Source organism: Heloderma suspectum, chromosome 2 (assembly GCF_057233095.1).
Source record: "Heloderma suspectum isolate Gila_16-S chromosome 2, 16-S_ref, whole genome shotgun sequence".
NCBI classification, from domain to species: Eukaryota; Metazoa; Chordata; class Lepidosauria; order Squamata; family Helodermatidae; genus Heloderma; species Heloderma suspectum.
Genome location: NC_139459.1, coordinates 130,886,837 through 130,901,896, shown reverse-complemented (window position 1 = coordinate 130,901,896; position 15,060 = coordinate 130,886,837). Strand labels below are relative to the sequence as shown.

Genomic DNA, 15,060 nt, shown 5'->3' with positions numbered 1-15,060 from the left:
TGGTGCCCTCCAGATGCTTTGGATGCCAACCCCCATCAGCCCCAGCCAGCATGGCCAGTGGTCACGAATGCTGGGAGCTGGAGTATGGAACTGGCCCCAACATCCAAGAGTAACTGCCCGCTGAGAATCTCTCCCTTCTCTTGCAATATGTGTTTCCTTGGCTCCGAGGAGCTCAGGGAGTTGTAGGTGGGAATTCCATGGATGGAACCAGATGATGGTGAGCCCTGGCGTCATCCCACAGACGTTGGACTGCAATCCACATCATCCCCAGCCAGCATGGCCCACTGGGATAATGGGAGCTGTAGTCCAACTGCGTCTAGGGGCCCAGGGCTAGGAAAGGCTTCAAGCCCGACGGTAGGGTGGCCCGTTGCATTGGGGAGCCCTTCTCCCCGCCGGGCTCGGTCGGGCGCCCCTCGGCCAGCGCTGTGCGCCCGCGCTCAGATCTGTGCAAGGCGGAGATCAGCCGCGACTTCCTCGCGCAGGGCTGCGGAGGCGGCCACGAGGTCCGCGCCGTCCAATGCTTTGCTCGTGCGGATCAGCGGCGGGCGGGCCAGGTGAGAGAAGCGGCTCCCAGCGGCCTTCAGCGTGGCTGCGGCGCGCTAGTTGTTGCCGTCGCCTCTTCCTCCATCATCTCCGGGGCACCGGCGCGGGGAGGCCATGCGGGCCTCCAGGACCGCCGTCAGGGGGGTCGCGGCAGCGGCGCGAGGGGCCGCTGCCCAGGTAAAGGAAGGGGGGGACGAGGCAAAGGGCGCGTGGGGCGGGGGTTGCGAGAGGAGCCTGAAATAAACTACTCGCCTAAAATAAACTACTTATTTATGAAGTATTTTGATGCTGGCTTTGGAGAGCTGCCTCTGCAAAGTTTAGCAGGTGCCGCCTTTCCTGCCAAGGATACATAGCGTTGGAGGGGGGGGGAGCTGCGCCTGTTGCATTTCCGCCTGCCGCGTTAAAAAAGCATAGAAAGGGAGCCGTGAGGGAGCGCAAAAGGGGAGCCGCCTTTAGGCGGGAGGCGGAGGGAACCATTGCCGGGGGGAGAGCGGTCATGTGGAAGGAAGAGAAGCTCCTTGAGCCCTGCGGGGCTTGCTCCCGGGCTGTACTGGCCTAGCAGGAGCTTGCTTGTTTCCTCCTCCACTGGGAAGTTTCAGAGGTCAAGTTAACCGTCCGCCCTGCGCTGCCTTACCTGGGGTTACGAATAAGGTACCATGTAAGGGGAGCAACAGGGACTCTTCCCACTGGGAAAGAGCCCCTTTCCAGAAGTCCCAAGCTCTGAGTTGAAAACCCGCCACCGTGGGTTGTATCCAGTGTTAGTCTGACTTAAGACCCATTCCCTTCAATGGGTCTTCTTCAAATAGGACTGCCTAGATACAACCCTGTTTTTCACCCTGTCCACAAACGTGCTGTCCATCCTATGCAAGTACTCTTCCCACATACTCCAGCCAAGCACGAGACCTCATAACCCCTCAAAAATCCAACTGTGTTTGCTTGGAAATCATTGAATTCTTGGCGGGGGTGGGGTGGGGGGAGATGTCTAGCAAATTGGTCCAGCAGCCACACAACCTTCTTCTATGGGCCTTCACATATACTTCAATTTTCTCCATGCTCCCTTGAAACTCTGTGTGTGTATGTGTGTGTGTGTGTGTGTATATATATATATGTGTGGGTAGGGTGGCCAGATGGCTGCAAAAGAGGGCAGGGCTCCTACACCTGATGAAATTCCCTCTTCTACACAACTCCAAAGATGTAGGAGCCTTTCCCTCTTTTGCATCTGGCCACCCTAGTATGTAGGGGTTCCCTTTTTGAAAATAATGGTCTACATAGGACAGCCTTCCCCAACCTGGTGCCCTCCAGATGTGTTGAACTGTAACTCCCACAATGCTTAGCCAGCAGGTGTCGGAGGTAGCCAAGTGGAGAACCAAGCCAGCAAGAGCTGACCTGGTTGAAGACTGAATTCTTAGCTTTATTTATGTGTGTGTATTGCTGTCACACACACACACACACACACACACCCATACCCATTATTATGTTTGCAGGTATTGGTTTCTTCACAACACCTCATACATACATTTTGGCCAAATTTGATTTCTTCAATCAAATGATATTTCCCAAACCTGTCTCTCTCTTAGTTTCTGCAGCTGCATGTTGACATTTTAAATGTTAATGGTTTCGAAATGACCTCGGGAATATGCATTTAATTGCAATATAATTATTTATTATCCCATCCTTGCTTCAAACACCTCAAGTGGCAAATAGGGCTTCCTCCCCCCTGTCTGGTTTATCTCCAAATAACACTTTGAGGTAGGTGTGGCTGAAAGAGACTGATAGATTGGCCCAAAGTCACTCAAGGAACTTTGTGGCTGGGTATGGATTTGAACCCAGCTTTCCCTGTCTAACCAGTTCACTACTGTAACCACTACACCACACTGTGTGAAATAACTCTGGCTTGTTCTGAAAATGATGGTTTTTAAGACAGGGAAAACAAAACCCTACATCAGCCAAGGCAGGAGTATGCCATATTTTGTTTGTATAGTGAAAACTTTGGATGTTGCATTGTGACAGTGATAAAACCTTTAAAAAATAATGCAGGACAGTTGGGAGGTTCTACTGCTGTATTCCAGTAGATTCTCAGCCTCCTTCTATTTTTAAAATACAACTGGTTTCAAATGCTGTAAGCCAAGGGAAACCTCTAGAGCACTCCAGTGCTATGCAGCTGCTAGCTGTTCCTCTGGGTGGTGGTGGGGGAGCAAACGATGTAACAATAAATACTGCTCTCTTCTGGAATCCTTGCAAAATGCTACAATTGAAATGTGACACATTCATTTCTCAGGAGGTACTGTTGGCACTCCTATGGTCTAAAAACAGTGCAGAAGCAGTGATTAATCCCCCCCTCCCCCTGCTTTGTGTTGTGTATCTTTAATTGAGCTTGTTGGTAACTGTCAGTGCTTTGCAACAAATGATTGCTGGTGTGATGCAGGCAGCTCAAAATGAGAAGAGGTGAACATGAGGAGAGTAATGATGTTGTTGCCCTATAAATTGTATTTAATTGGAAAACAAACCTAGCTTCGTTACCTCTGTGCAGCGTACTCTCTGGTGTTTGTTCATCTTTGATGTCTGAGATTAGGAGGGACTAAAGTGCATTTCTAAAGTGCACCCTGGAACCACTCTACACTCAAGGCTGCAATCCTATGCATGCTGATTTGGAGTTAAGCCTCACTGAATTCAGGGTGATTTGCTTTGATATATAGGATAAGGCCGCATGACTACAGGCTGCAGTCAATGCCTACACACCAATGTATTTTCCTGCTGTCTCGATATCCAGTTTATCCAGGGGTCAACAAACCTAGGTTGGCCTGGATAGCCAACCAAAATTTATTTTTCCCATGACCCTCCCCCTCCCCCCTTGTTTCCTTATGTATTTTTTTTCCTAAAATATTTTCTTTTTAGGTTTCATCGTCTTTTGCCACAGGGCCCAGACAAGATGATGGCACATTCTACGAGTTTCGTACCTATTCTATTAAGCCAGACAAGATGAAAGATTTTCTGGAATTGACCAGTAAAAACATTCACCTTCGCACAGCTCATTCCCAGATGGTTGGATATTGGACCTTAGAGTTTGGGGGACTGAATAAAGTTTTCCATATTTGGAAGTACGGTATGCACGCTTGCACTTCACAGCACCTTGTATGCAATTGAGTAGATAATAAGATTGGGAGCCAGGCATAGTCTTTAGAGTATTGGATTGGGACATGGGAGATCTGGTTTCTAGTCCCCTCTTTGAGGTTAGCTAGTCACTGACTCTCAACCTAACCTACCTCACAGGGTTGTTGTGAGGATAAAATGTAGAAGAGGAGGATCACGTAAGCCACCTTGGATTCCTTGGAGGAAAATAATAACAACAATAATAGCAGCTCTCGTTCTTCCATGGGAGATGGTACGAAGGGCATCCAGTTGCTGAGCCCTTAGTTTAGTCCAGTTGAAGGCATTTTATTTTGTACCAACTTGCTCAAACAGTGCCCTTCTATAGGAGTGTGCATATAAACTGTTTTGGAGTTAGCATGGCTTCAAAGCCATGGAGAATTCTCCTGGGCCCAGCTATATTTTTTAAACAATCTACAAATCCTTCATCTGTCAATTGTTGCTTGTATTCTTCTGTCCTCTAGTAATATAGAGTGCTGTCACACAAGCAAAAATAGTAACATTTCTCAGGCAAAAACAACAGTGCTTCTCCACTCTGTTTTTGGCCCATGGAATGCCACTGATAGCTGTCCAATAGATAGTAGGATGTATAAAAGGTGGTATTTTCATCAGGGCCTCAGCTTTAAGTTAATTAAGTGGGAAGGCAAATTTTCATTAGTTAGGCTGTGAATTAAGGGCTTGATTGTTATTTGAGGCTGCCTTGGTAATGGTGTGTTACTGTAATAGGAAGTGAAAAAGTAAATATCAAAGCTGGCCTGTCCTTCTGTGAGTGGGCTGATGCAGGCATAATTCTGGCAATTACTTAATGGTTAAAGTATTGACCTGTGAGATCATGGAGTCTCTCCCCTCCCTTTTCTTTGCCCTTGTCCCAGTGCTCTTGGCTGCAGTGAAGCATTATACTGGCACCAGTTAGCTGTAGTTAATGCTTACCAGTTCCCCTCTTAATTGGGGCTTGAAACCAGGGTTTAAGCTGGATAGTAATGTTAAACAGACTCTTAAGGCCTCTCCTAACTTTCAATTTGTTAGGTTCTGAGTGTGCTCCCAGTTCCCAGGCTAAAGTATCCCAGCGTCTTATTGGTCACAAGTCAAACCTGTTGGGTTAATTTAGAATCATTTTACTTACAATTTAAGCATGCCAATAACAAAATGAGAATATTAGGTTGGAGGAAATAATTTTAACATAATATTACATTGACTCATTTTAAATGAACAAGAAAAAATATGGTGTGCTTTGATAATGAAGGGAGGTACATATTTTTCACATGCCAGCAAGGTGATGCTCAAAATCCTACAAGCTAGGCTTCAGCAGTATGCGAACCGAGAACTACCGGAAGTACAAGCGGGGTTTCGAAGAGGCAGAGGAACTAGAGATCAAATCGCCAACATTCGCTGCATCATGGAGAAAGCAAGAGAATTCCAGAAAAACGTTTATTTCTGCTTCATTGACTACGCTAAAGCCTTTGATTGTGTGGATCACAACAAACTCTGGCAAATTCTGAAAGTGATGGGAGTACCAGACCACCTTACCTGTCTCCTGAGAAACCTGTACGAGGGTCAAGAAGCAACAGTAAGAACCAGACATGGAACAACCGATTGGTTCAAAATTGGGAAAGGAGTACGACAAGGCTGCATATTGTCACCCTGCTTATTTAACTTATATGCAGAGTACATCATGAGAAATGCCGGGTTGGATGAATCACAGGTCGGAATTAAGATTGCTGGGAGAATTATCAACAACCTCCGATATGCAGACGATACCACCCTAATGGCAGAAAGTGAAGAGGATCTAAAGAGCCTCTTGTTGAGGGTGAAAGAGGAGAGTGCAAAAGCTGGTTTGAAACTCAACATTAAAAAAACTAAGATCATGGCATCTGGCCCCATCACTTCTTGGCATATAGAAGGGGAAGAAATGGAAGCAGTGACAGATTTTACTTTCTTGGGCTCCAAGATCACCGCAGACGGTGACTGTAGCCATGAAATTAAAAGACGCTTGCTCCTTGGGAGGAAAGCTATGGCAAACCTAGACAGCATAGTAAGAAGCAGAGACATCACCTTGCCGACAAAGGTCCGTCTAATCAAAGCTATGGTTTTCCCAGTAGTAATGTATGGCTGTGAGAGCTGGACTATAAGGAAGGCTGAGCGCCGAAGAATTGATGCTTTCGAACTGTGGTGCTGGAGAAGACTCTTACGAGTCCCCTGGACTGCAAGGAGGTCAAATCAGTCCATCCTAAAGGAAATCAACCCTGAGTGCTCATTGGAAGGACAGATACTGAAGCTGAAGCTCCAATATTTTGGCCACCTAATGCGAAGAGAAAACTCCCTGGAAAAGACCCTGATGCTGGGAAAGACTGAAGGCAAAAGGAGAAGGGGACGGCAGAGGATGAGATGGCTAGATAGCATCACTGATGCAATGAATATGAACTTGAGCACGCTCCGGGAGAGAGCGCAGGACAGGAAGGCCTGGCGTGCTATGGTCCATGGGGTCACGAAGAGTCGGACACGACTGAACGACTGAACAACAACAACAACATATTTTAAAGAAAATAATAAATCATAAATTACGAGAAATGTTACTATAACTACACCACCCGTCAGTAAATAGGAATATAAAAAACTAATAAGGGAGAGGTTCTCTCCAGATATTGTTTAGTCCTGTTCTCATCAGCTCCCAGCCAGCATGAGCAATGGTAAGGGATGATGGGAATTGTAACCGAACAACATTTGAAGGGCCACAGCTTCCCCACCCCTAAACTAAAAGTTTAAGGACACAGTCCTATGCATATTTAGATAGAAAAAAGTCGTACAACTCCCAGCATTCCCCAGTCAGTTGTAGGACTTTTTTCTGTCTAAACATGCATTGGATTGTGCCCTAAGAGGGCCATCTGTATCCACTTATGTAGGAGTAAGTCTCATTGAACTCGATGGGACTTACTTTCAGTACACTCGCAGACAGCTTCAGCTATTGGGCTGGTATATAAATATAACGAAGTGTAATAGACTTGTATAGGATTGCACTGTTAATAAAGATTTTGCTTTAGACTGGCCATAAATGGATATAGTTACCTCCCAAACCTGCTCCAAAGAAGCCAACTTCTGTCTCATTTTTCAGAGCCACCTCATAGAGTTTGCATCTGAAAAGTGAAGAGAGTTGGGCTTGACCAGTATCTGCCCATGTAACTGCCCTTCTATGGGTGTAGGTCAAATTGTTTTCAGTCACAGCTTGACCAATGCATTATTGAAACAACTGTGGGAGCTTAAAGGTTGCAATCCTATACCCACTTACCTGGGAGTAAGCCCCATTGAACTCAGTGAGTCGTACAGCTGAGTAGACATGAATATAATTGCACTGTAAGTGGGATAATACTGAAAACCACGTCTTTCAGAAGGGGGCAACTCTAACCACTCAGGTGACTTAGGCAGTCAGTTCAAGAAATCACACCAAACCACAATTTCCACCAACCGTTGTTTGAAGTCATGGTTTGAGCTTCCAAATGTGCAGCAGGAAACCCATGGCTAGACTTGTTTTCATTTCCATCCTCTCAGAATATGGCATCGTGAGGTCACTTCCCTCTCTATGGTAAAGCACTCTGGAGGCAAAACAGTGGCTGTAACTATGGTTTTACCAATTCAGACATGCTTACTATAGCTCAGTGTGACCAGACTGCAAATGCACTTCAAGCCATAGCTTCTGATTCTGGTTTGCCAACCAATTGCAAACTATGTTTTGTCTGTTCAGACATGATGTTAAGCCATAGTTGCTTCCTTAACCATGGTATGGCATAATGTCTGAACTGAGACTTACTGCTCATCTATAAGCAGACAAAGCTCCTGTTCTTCCAAGTTTGGGCAAAGACAAGCATAGCTATTCCAAAGAGTCCCAAAATGGCTGAAATATCTGCTCCAGGCTAAAGCAAATCTTAATTAAGAAGGCTTGTTAGACAGGGTCACTAAGACAGCAGTGATATGATGGTCAGTTGTGGATGAAAACAAGAGATTTGCAGTTCACTTTACTTCAAGTGTATTCGCCATGCAGTTGTCATCTTGGCACTATGCAACTATCCCCAAATGACAAAATAAATTGGGCACCTGCACGTAGTAATCTTAACATGCCTTTCCTTTGTTTGTAGCGAGCTTTGCACAAAGAACTGCTGTCCGGACAGCACTAACTAAAGACCAAGAATGGCAGGAAAAATACATGTCTCGAGTGCTGCCTTTGTTAGACAAACAAGAGAATGAAATTGCTTACCTGGTGCCCTGGTGTGAACTTGGCAGCCCTCAGAAGGATGGTATGTTTGTTTTGCTGTGCTTTGCTTAAAGCTGTTGACTCTGTATGATTGAATGCATTTTCAGCACTTAATTGGGATGGTGAGTATGTTATCTTTAATTGTGTAGACTATCTGGTTTTTCTCCTGAGATAAACCTTTGTCTTGCTGTGGATTGCCAAGCTGTGTTCTGTATTTACAGCCATAAGGATGAGAAACTTGCTTTTAAAAGGCAAGGATCCCTTAGAAGCCTAGCAACAGCAGACAAGCTGATAGTTTGCCTGCTGCTGCCACTCTTTTACATTATGCAACTGCCAGGAGCGTTTATGTGTTTTAGGGTGCACTTCCAGTTCATGCAGAGTGACCATGAGACCCAAAAGGCCTGGCCAGCACCACATATAAATTGAAAGTTCAACTCAGAACATGCTCCAGAATTCTCTGCAATGTACAGGGGCTCTATGGCAGACATGCAGGAGTTCTCAGGGGACAAATCAATGTGTCAAAGGTTCCTTGAAGATAGAAAACTATCACTTTAATTCAAAAGTAACAGCAGCAGTTTAGACTTGCCATTTTTTGCACATTTCCCTCTATATCTTCCTGTATTATTATTTTTTTGCCTAATTATATCAGGGCTCTGTATATTTTGCACATTCCCTCCCCCTGCCTCGCACCAAGATAAGCTGAATTCTATGGCTTGTGCACATTAAGCAAATCAGTGCGTTTCTTTATTTTGCATAAATCCTTCTTTGCCACCCCATCACTGCTGAAATCCTACTAACAACTTTTGACTTTGGAGATGTCATCAGACGTTTGCACAGACTTTCAGTCCTACCTTTTTAGCCCCAAGGATTAGAAATGTTTTCTTTAAATTGAAAGCTGTAATAGTCTGAATGCTGAACTCTGTGTGCGTCCCACATCTGTGTCCATTTGTAAAATACACCCAAACCTGATTAGGTTCTATAACTGATTCTGAACTGATTGCTTATGGTGCTTTTCCTCCATTCCCCTCTAGGAATCTATGAGTTGGTTACCTTCCAGATGAAACCTGGTGGACCAACAGTCTGGGGACAGTCCTTTAAAGCAGCAATTAGTGCTCATATAAAGACAGGATACACTAAGCTGATTGGCGTTTTCCACACAGAGTATGGACTGCTTAATAGAGGTAGGTACTCGGGCTGATGTCTGCTGGTCATCTGGCAGATGAATAATCAGGCTGTTTGCCTTTTGAGATGGAACTATAGTTATGTGGATCTTCCCTACCCTTGAATCTTTCAGTGAGTGGTAATTGTGATAGGAATTAAGATGGGGGCTGCAAAATTTTCTGTTTATACCAGGACAGATAATTTACTCCTTTCATTTTCCTCACTGTAACTAATAGCCGAGTCTAAAAGATTTAATGATATTTGCACCATTGTACAAGCTCTGGTGCCTAATACTGTGTGTATCTGTGTGTGTTTTTACTGTGACAGACACTGGTGTACCAGTGGTGTTGCGTGAAGTGGGTTTTGGGAAGGATGTATTTATATTTGTCCTAAAACAGTGATGTGCACAACAGCAGATCACACAGCTGTGGCATAAGATTTCAATGCAAAACAGAAAAGGATTGATGGATATTCATAATTGAATAATTCATAACATTATTTAGCTGCAGTTTTCTGTCTTCATAGTTCATGTGCTTTGGTGGAATGAGAACCCAGACAGTCGTGCAGCTGGAAGGCATTATGCCCACGAGGATCCTAGGGTAGTAGCAGCTGGTAAGTGAACCTTTCTTTCTTTTCTTTTTCTCAGCATTGCTTATGTCCTTTCTTATTTTGTAATTATCTATGTAATTAATTTTCAGTTCGGGAAAGTGTTCAGTTCCTGGAATCGCAGCAGAACAGTCTCCTGGTGCCTACAGCATTCTCACCATTGAAATAGTTTTAATCATGGTGGGGAAAGTACTTTTCTATCATACTGTTGAGCAAGTCTGTCATAATCCAGCCATATTTCTTCCAGTTTACAAAACCGGATACAGAGCCAATCTATATCCTCTGTTCTTGCTTGTAGCAATATACTTATCTCCCGTGTTGGTAGTGGAATGCATGGTTGTAGAGAGCATGACCCACCCACTAAATAAGAATCCAAAGCTTACTAAAGCTTTTTAAATATAAAAAGTGGCTTCTATAAATTTCTTATCCTAGGCTTCCCTTCTTGTGTACTTAAAGTATATGGAAACAGGGCAATGGTGTAAAGGATACTAAGGCTGGAAACAGAGCTGAAAGTGAGGCAGTGTTTCCCAGGGTCTACACATGGTTCTTTTGTGCCATTGCCTAGTCAAACCATTTTTGCAAGGATTTGAAATGATACAGACAGGTAAACTGGGAAGCATGGCACACACACACACACACCATGGACAGTGATTCCTTTTTCCAAACTTCCTGCAGTGTTCTGAAAACATTACTGTCAGTCTTCACCTATGTTGTTCTAAAGCTCAAAAGCTACTTCAGCCCACGAGTGATATGCATTTGCTATGGCGCACAGTTCCATCACTGGCCTACACAGTGGAGTTTTAATTTTTTTTGTGAAGTGTCTGGCTGCAGTTGGACTAAAATTGGGTCAAAGAAACCCTTACGGTACAATTTAGGTAATGGTTGAGTGAACATTGTTCAAGAAATCATGAAGATGACCTCCTTTTCCTTTCCAAACTTTTTTATGCTAAATGAGAACTTACCTGTCTGTTTATGTTTAGGATCCAGGGTGGGTTTCCTTTCCTTTTCAGTACATGGAAAAATTTCAGGTAAATCTTTCCCATGCACATGAGGCTAGCACTGGCTTCCTAAAATGCTGAAACTGTGACTAGACAGATGTTTTTTTGCATATTATGTGGCATGCATATGCTTGCACATTTGGATCCACCACCAGAACAGCCATTCCTAAAATGTAAATGCTGAAATGTAAACATTAAAAAGGACTTTCTAAAGTTTATACATATGATTGTGGTCATGCTTCTATTTTAATTGCATCTGCCACTTCAGGTTCTAGCTGTCACTCCCTTGTTGAACCAGTTATCATGATTTAGGTCTTTTTAACCAGGGGAGAGGGGAGGGGTGGTCAAATGTTTTTGCACTTGGAGGGGAGGAGTTCATTCACAAATTTCACAAAGGAGATGTAGCGTCCAGAATGGCAGAGATCACGTCATTTTTACACAGAAATGAATTTTTGGACAGTGCCACTTCAAATGGCAGTGGGTGGGTGGGTGGGGTCTTGAATACTTTACCCCCTGGGTCGGCGACTTGTGGCTCTCCAGATGTTGTTGACCTACAACTCCCATCATCTCTTATCATTGGCTATGCTAGCTAGGGCTGATGGGAATTGTGGCCCTCCAGATGTTTTAGCTTACAAGTTGCCCTCCTTTGCTCTACCTACTTAAACACAACTCCTTCACCACAGGAAACAAGCATATAAAGAGGGGGGATTTGACGTAGTACCCTCTCTGGTATCCTAATGTGGGAATTCTTTTTTTCACTTTGAAGCTCTACAACAGATTACAAACACCCCCTTGCCCCCACCTGCAGTACTTCAGCTCAGAATTCTACCACCTTATTCTGTGTCATGTGTAGAAGGACTCCCCCTTCTCATGTTGGACTTCCCCTTCACAGCATGGGAGCCCCACTGGACAGTCCCCATGTTGTGATAAGGAGGGAAGCAGTTTAGGCTCCTCTCATGTGACCTGGGACTTCTGACGTTAATGTCATTGGATTCCAAAGGTGTAATGTGAGAAGGGGCCCCAAGAACCTCAGATGAAAAGGAGGGGCTAGCCACTTAGAGGGAAAACACTTCTTGCTGTACAAAGAGAAGCTAGTGTCACCAATATGGAATTGGGGAGGCATAAAGGGAATGATCCATAACCCCCCCCCCCCAAAATAGAGGGGAAAAGTACAAGGAGATACATTTAATGGTTGGTGATGGTGACATCTGGAACTGCATATCATCTGTGTGGTCTATGATAGGAATCCCACTATTTTTGGCCCCTTCGTAGCCAAAATATGTCCAGGAATGGATGAAGAGGGAGCTTACAGTGGGGGTTTCTGAAGCAACCACACTGAATTCAATGGGACTTACTCTCAGGTAAGTGAGTATAAGATTTATTCTCAGGGGCAAAACAAAATAATTTGTTTGCCCCTGATGATCTGAGATCGTGATGCTTCAGTATTATCAACAAATGAAGTGCTCCACACAAAAGCTCTGGCTGTACTGGCTTTACTCTAGCAGATCAGATCTTAAATTTAGGATCTATATAACTTGTTGGGTAACTTGCTAGTTAACAATTGCCCTTTTTAAGGCTGCAGTGTACACATTTACATGAGAGCAGGGGCATCGTTAGAGAAGGGCTCACCTGAGCACGGGCCCCAGATCTTTTTTGAGCTGTGTCCCGGATCTTTTGAGCTGTTCTAATTGCCATTTTTAAAACGTTTTCCCATTGACTTGCATTGGAAAACAAAAACGGCCATAACGTTTTTAGTTTATGGTAAATACATGAAATTTGGAGGTTTGGTAGCCCCCACAGAGCAGATTGAATCTGCCAAATTTCAGGCAGTTAGGTCCAGTGGCTTTTGTGCTAGTCACAGGTAAAATTTGCTATTTTCAAGAAACTCTGTCAAAGCAAAGAGCTATAATTTTTTTGTGCTTCCACATACATGCATGGAATTTGAGGACCTGGCAGCCCTCATAGAGCTGACTGAACCTACCAAATTTCAGACAGTTGGTCCAGTGGCTTTTGCGCTAGCCATGCGTAGAGTTTCCTTTTCTCAAAGTCTTAAACAAAAGGTAAAAACTGTCAAGTCACCCAGGGGATTAGAGATCCTAATCAGAAGGTGGCCAAGGTGACCATTAGGAGGTCACTATCCCTAATCTCTGGTGTACGGGGTTTTTTTTTGGGGGGGGGGTTGAGGTGCAAAACCCCTCTTTCCCTACTTTTCTTTTCTGCTCTTACATGCCCACTGTTGGGAGCTTGCCTGCAATGAAATTTTGAAGAGGGCGAAGGAAGGGAAGAAAGAGCTCCAATTTTACTGCCCCAAAGTGGAACCTTTGGCTTCTGGCAGAAGTTTAGTAGCTTCAGTACAGCAAAGGACCCAATCAGCCTCCACAAACTTCTTTCTCCCCCTCCACTTTAATTTCTCCTAAATAGCTGTAGAACTCAAATTATTCCAAAAGGAGGGTTAGGACTATGTGGCATCATGATCAAGGAACTGCCAAGGTGTTTAAACAGGTTCTACAGTTTTAACAAAGCTAGAAAAAGCCCTCTACCACCTCACCTCATAAAATTAATTTAAGTAGTGCAATCCTTGCAAACCCTCCGCAGCCTCCTAAATTCCTCTGAAGTACTACCTCTCTGAAAGGAGCCACTTGCCTTAGGGAATTCTCTCTACCCCCACTCCTGCATTTCCAATCACCATTCTTCTTTTCTTCTTCCTTCCCCTATCCTGTTCTTTCTTTCTCTTCTTTATTCCACCCAGAGCATATCTTGGGGAATGCTTAAAGAGAATTCTCTTCAGTGGGCAAGAGAAGTTCTGAACGGTATTTGACTTTGTACAAACAGACAAGAAAGCTGGTTTTGCTCCTTCTCACTCAAGTCTTTGAGAAGAGTGGGTTCACATGGTTGCAGAGAAACAAATCAGGGGCTGTTTTGTTTGTTAGTTGCCATAATCCAGCAATGGGAAGGGCTGTAGCTCAGTGGTAGAGCACATGCTTGGCATGCAGAAGATCCCATGTTCAATCCCCAGCATCTCCAGGTAGGGCTACAAAAGAATCCTGCCTGAAACTTTGGAGAGCTGCTGCTGCCAGTCAAGTGTCAACAATTCTACATGGACTAGGGTCTGACTCTGTATAAGGCAGCTTCCTATGTTCCTATGAACAGAAAAGCTAATTTTTTTAAAGGAGACTTTGGTTTGTTTTTTAAGTGGAGGGAAGATAAATATGGCTAATTTATGCAATCCTATGTATGCCTACTGAGAAGTCCCATTATGTTTAATGAGGCTTATCCTCAGGAAAGTGTGCATAGGATTCCAGCACAAGTTACTTTGCAGGGAGGTTTGCACCTTGATGTTCTGCATGTTTACTCAGAAATAAGTCCTGAGTTGTGAGCATGGTACTGGAGGCTTAATACAGTGCCTACCCAATTCTGTCTAATGAATTGACTACCCTTTCAGCTCAGTCCTATGTAAGTTTTGTCATTTGTGGGTTTGGGGTTGTTGCTTTTTTTGCATGAACTCTAGCTTCAGTAGTGAGGGAAAGGCGCTTAGTGCATGCTCAAGAGTTTCTCCATAACTTAGCCCTAGTTTTGAAAACAGACTCATTGGCTGAATCCTGGTGAAGTCTTGGTACAAATGAAGTTATGGGGAGGAAGATACAATGAGAGCTTGTGCGTACAAGGAGGTGGTAGAGAGCAGTTGCACAAAACATTTCTGAAGAGTTGCTGGAGGATAGTAGGATGAGAAGGAAAGTTTGCATGGAGGGGAATAGAATTGGTAGGGGGAGAATATAGCTCAGTGGTGAAAGAAAAACATTCTGTACATGCTCAGAGGCACTCTCTATTTAAGAACATAAGAAGAGCCGTGCTGCATCAGACCAAGCTCCATCTAGTCCAGCATTCTGTTCACACAGTGGCCAACCAGATGCCCACTGGAAACCCACAAGCAGGACATGAGTGCAATAGCACCTTCCCACCCATGTTCCCCTGCTGCTGACACTGGTGAAATGTAAATAAATTCTAGTAATTCTAAATCAGAACGCATGTATATCCTTCAGAAACTTTGCAGGTTTCTTGCCTGGGGTACACCTCTAATGACCTGTGAATTTTCATACAAATGTACCCAAAAACTATCGGGGAAGGGGTGAATGGAAGGGAAAGCAAATCACTCCCTCCCCTAAATTGGAGAACACCCTTTCCACATGAACTGCTGCACTTGTCCTCCTGAAACTTCGCTGGTTTCTTACTTAGGGACAACTGTAGGCTGTCTGTAATTTTCAGAACAATGGTGCACAAGGAACAAAGGGAGACAAGTATGTCTTCTTCTGGAGACCTCAAAATGTCAAGGCCACCCTTGCACAAAAAACCTTGTGGCTATCA

At 44.3% G+C, this 15,060-nt stretch overlaps 1 protein-coding gene across 2 annotated transcripts; it reads left to right on the top strand.

Annotated features, from left to right (window-relative positions):
* Positions 1 to 176: 176 nt before the first annotated feature.
* On the top strand, positions 177 to 10,924 carry LOC146352745 (protein NipSnap homolog 3B-like). Of its 2 annotated transcripts, none has more exons than XM_084834782.1 (6): positions 177 to 554; positions 3,439 to 3,646; positions 7,818 to 7,976; positions 8,965 to 9,114; positions 9,620 to 9,706; positions 9,793 to 10,924. In XM_084834782.1, exons 2-6 carry the CDS (start codon positions 3,523 to 3,525, stop codon positions 9,867 to 9,869), a joined length of 597 nt encoding a protein of 198 aa, XP_084690908.1. In that variant the 5' UTR covers positions 177 to 554; positions 3,439 to 3,522; the 3' UTR covers positions 9,870 to 10,924. The 2 variants fall into 2 exon arrangements, with proteins under 2 accessions (XP_084690908.1, XP_084690907.1); XM_084834781.1 differs by having other exon boundaries at positions 538 to 720.
* The last annotated feature ends 4,136 nt before the right edge of the window (positions 10,925 to 15,060 follow it).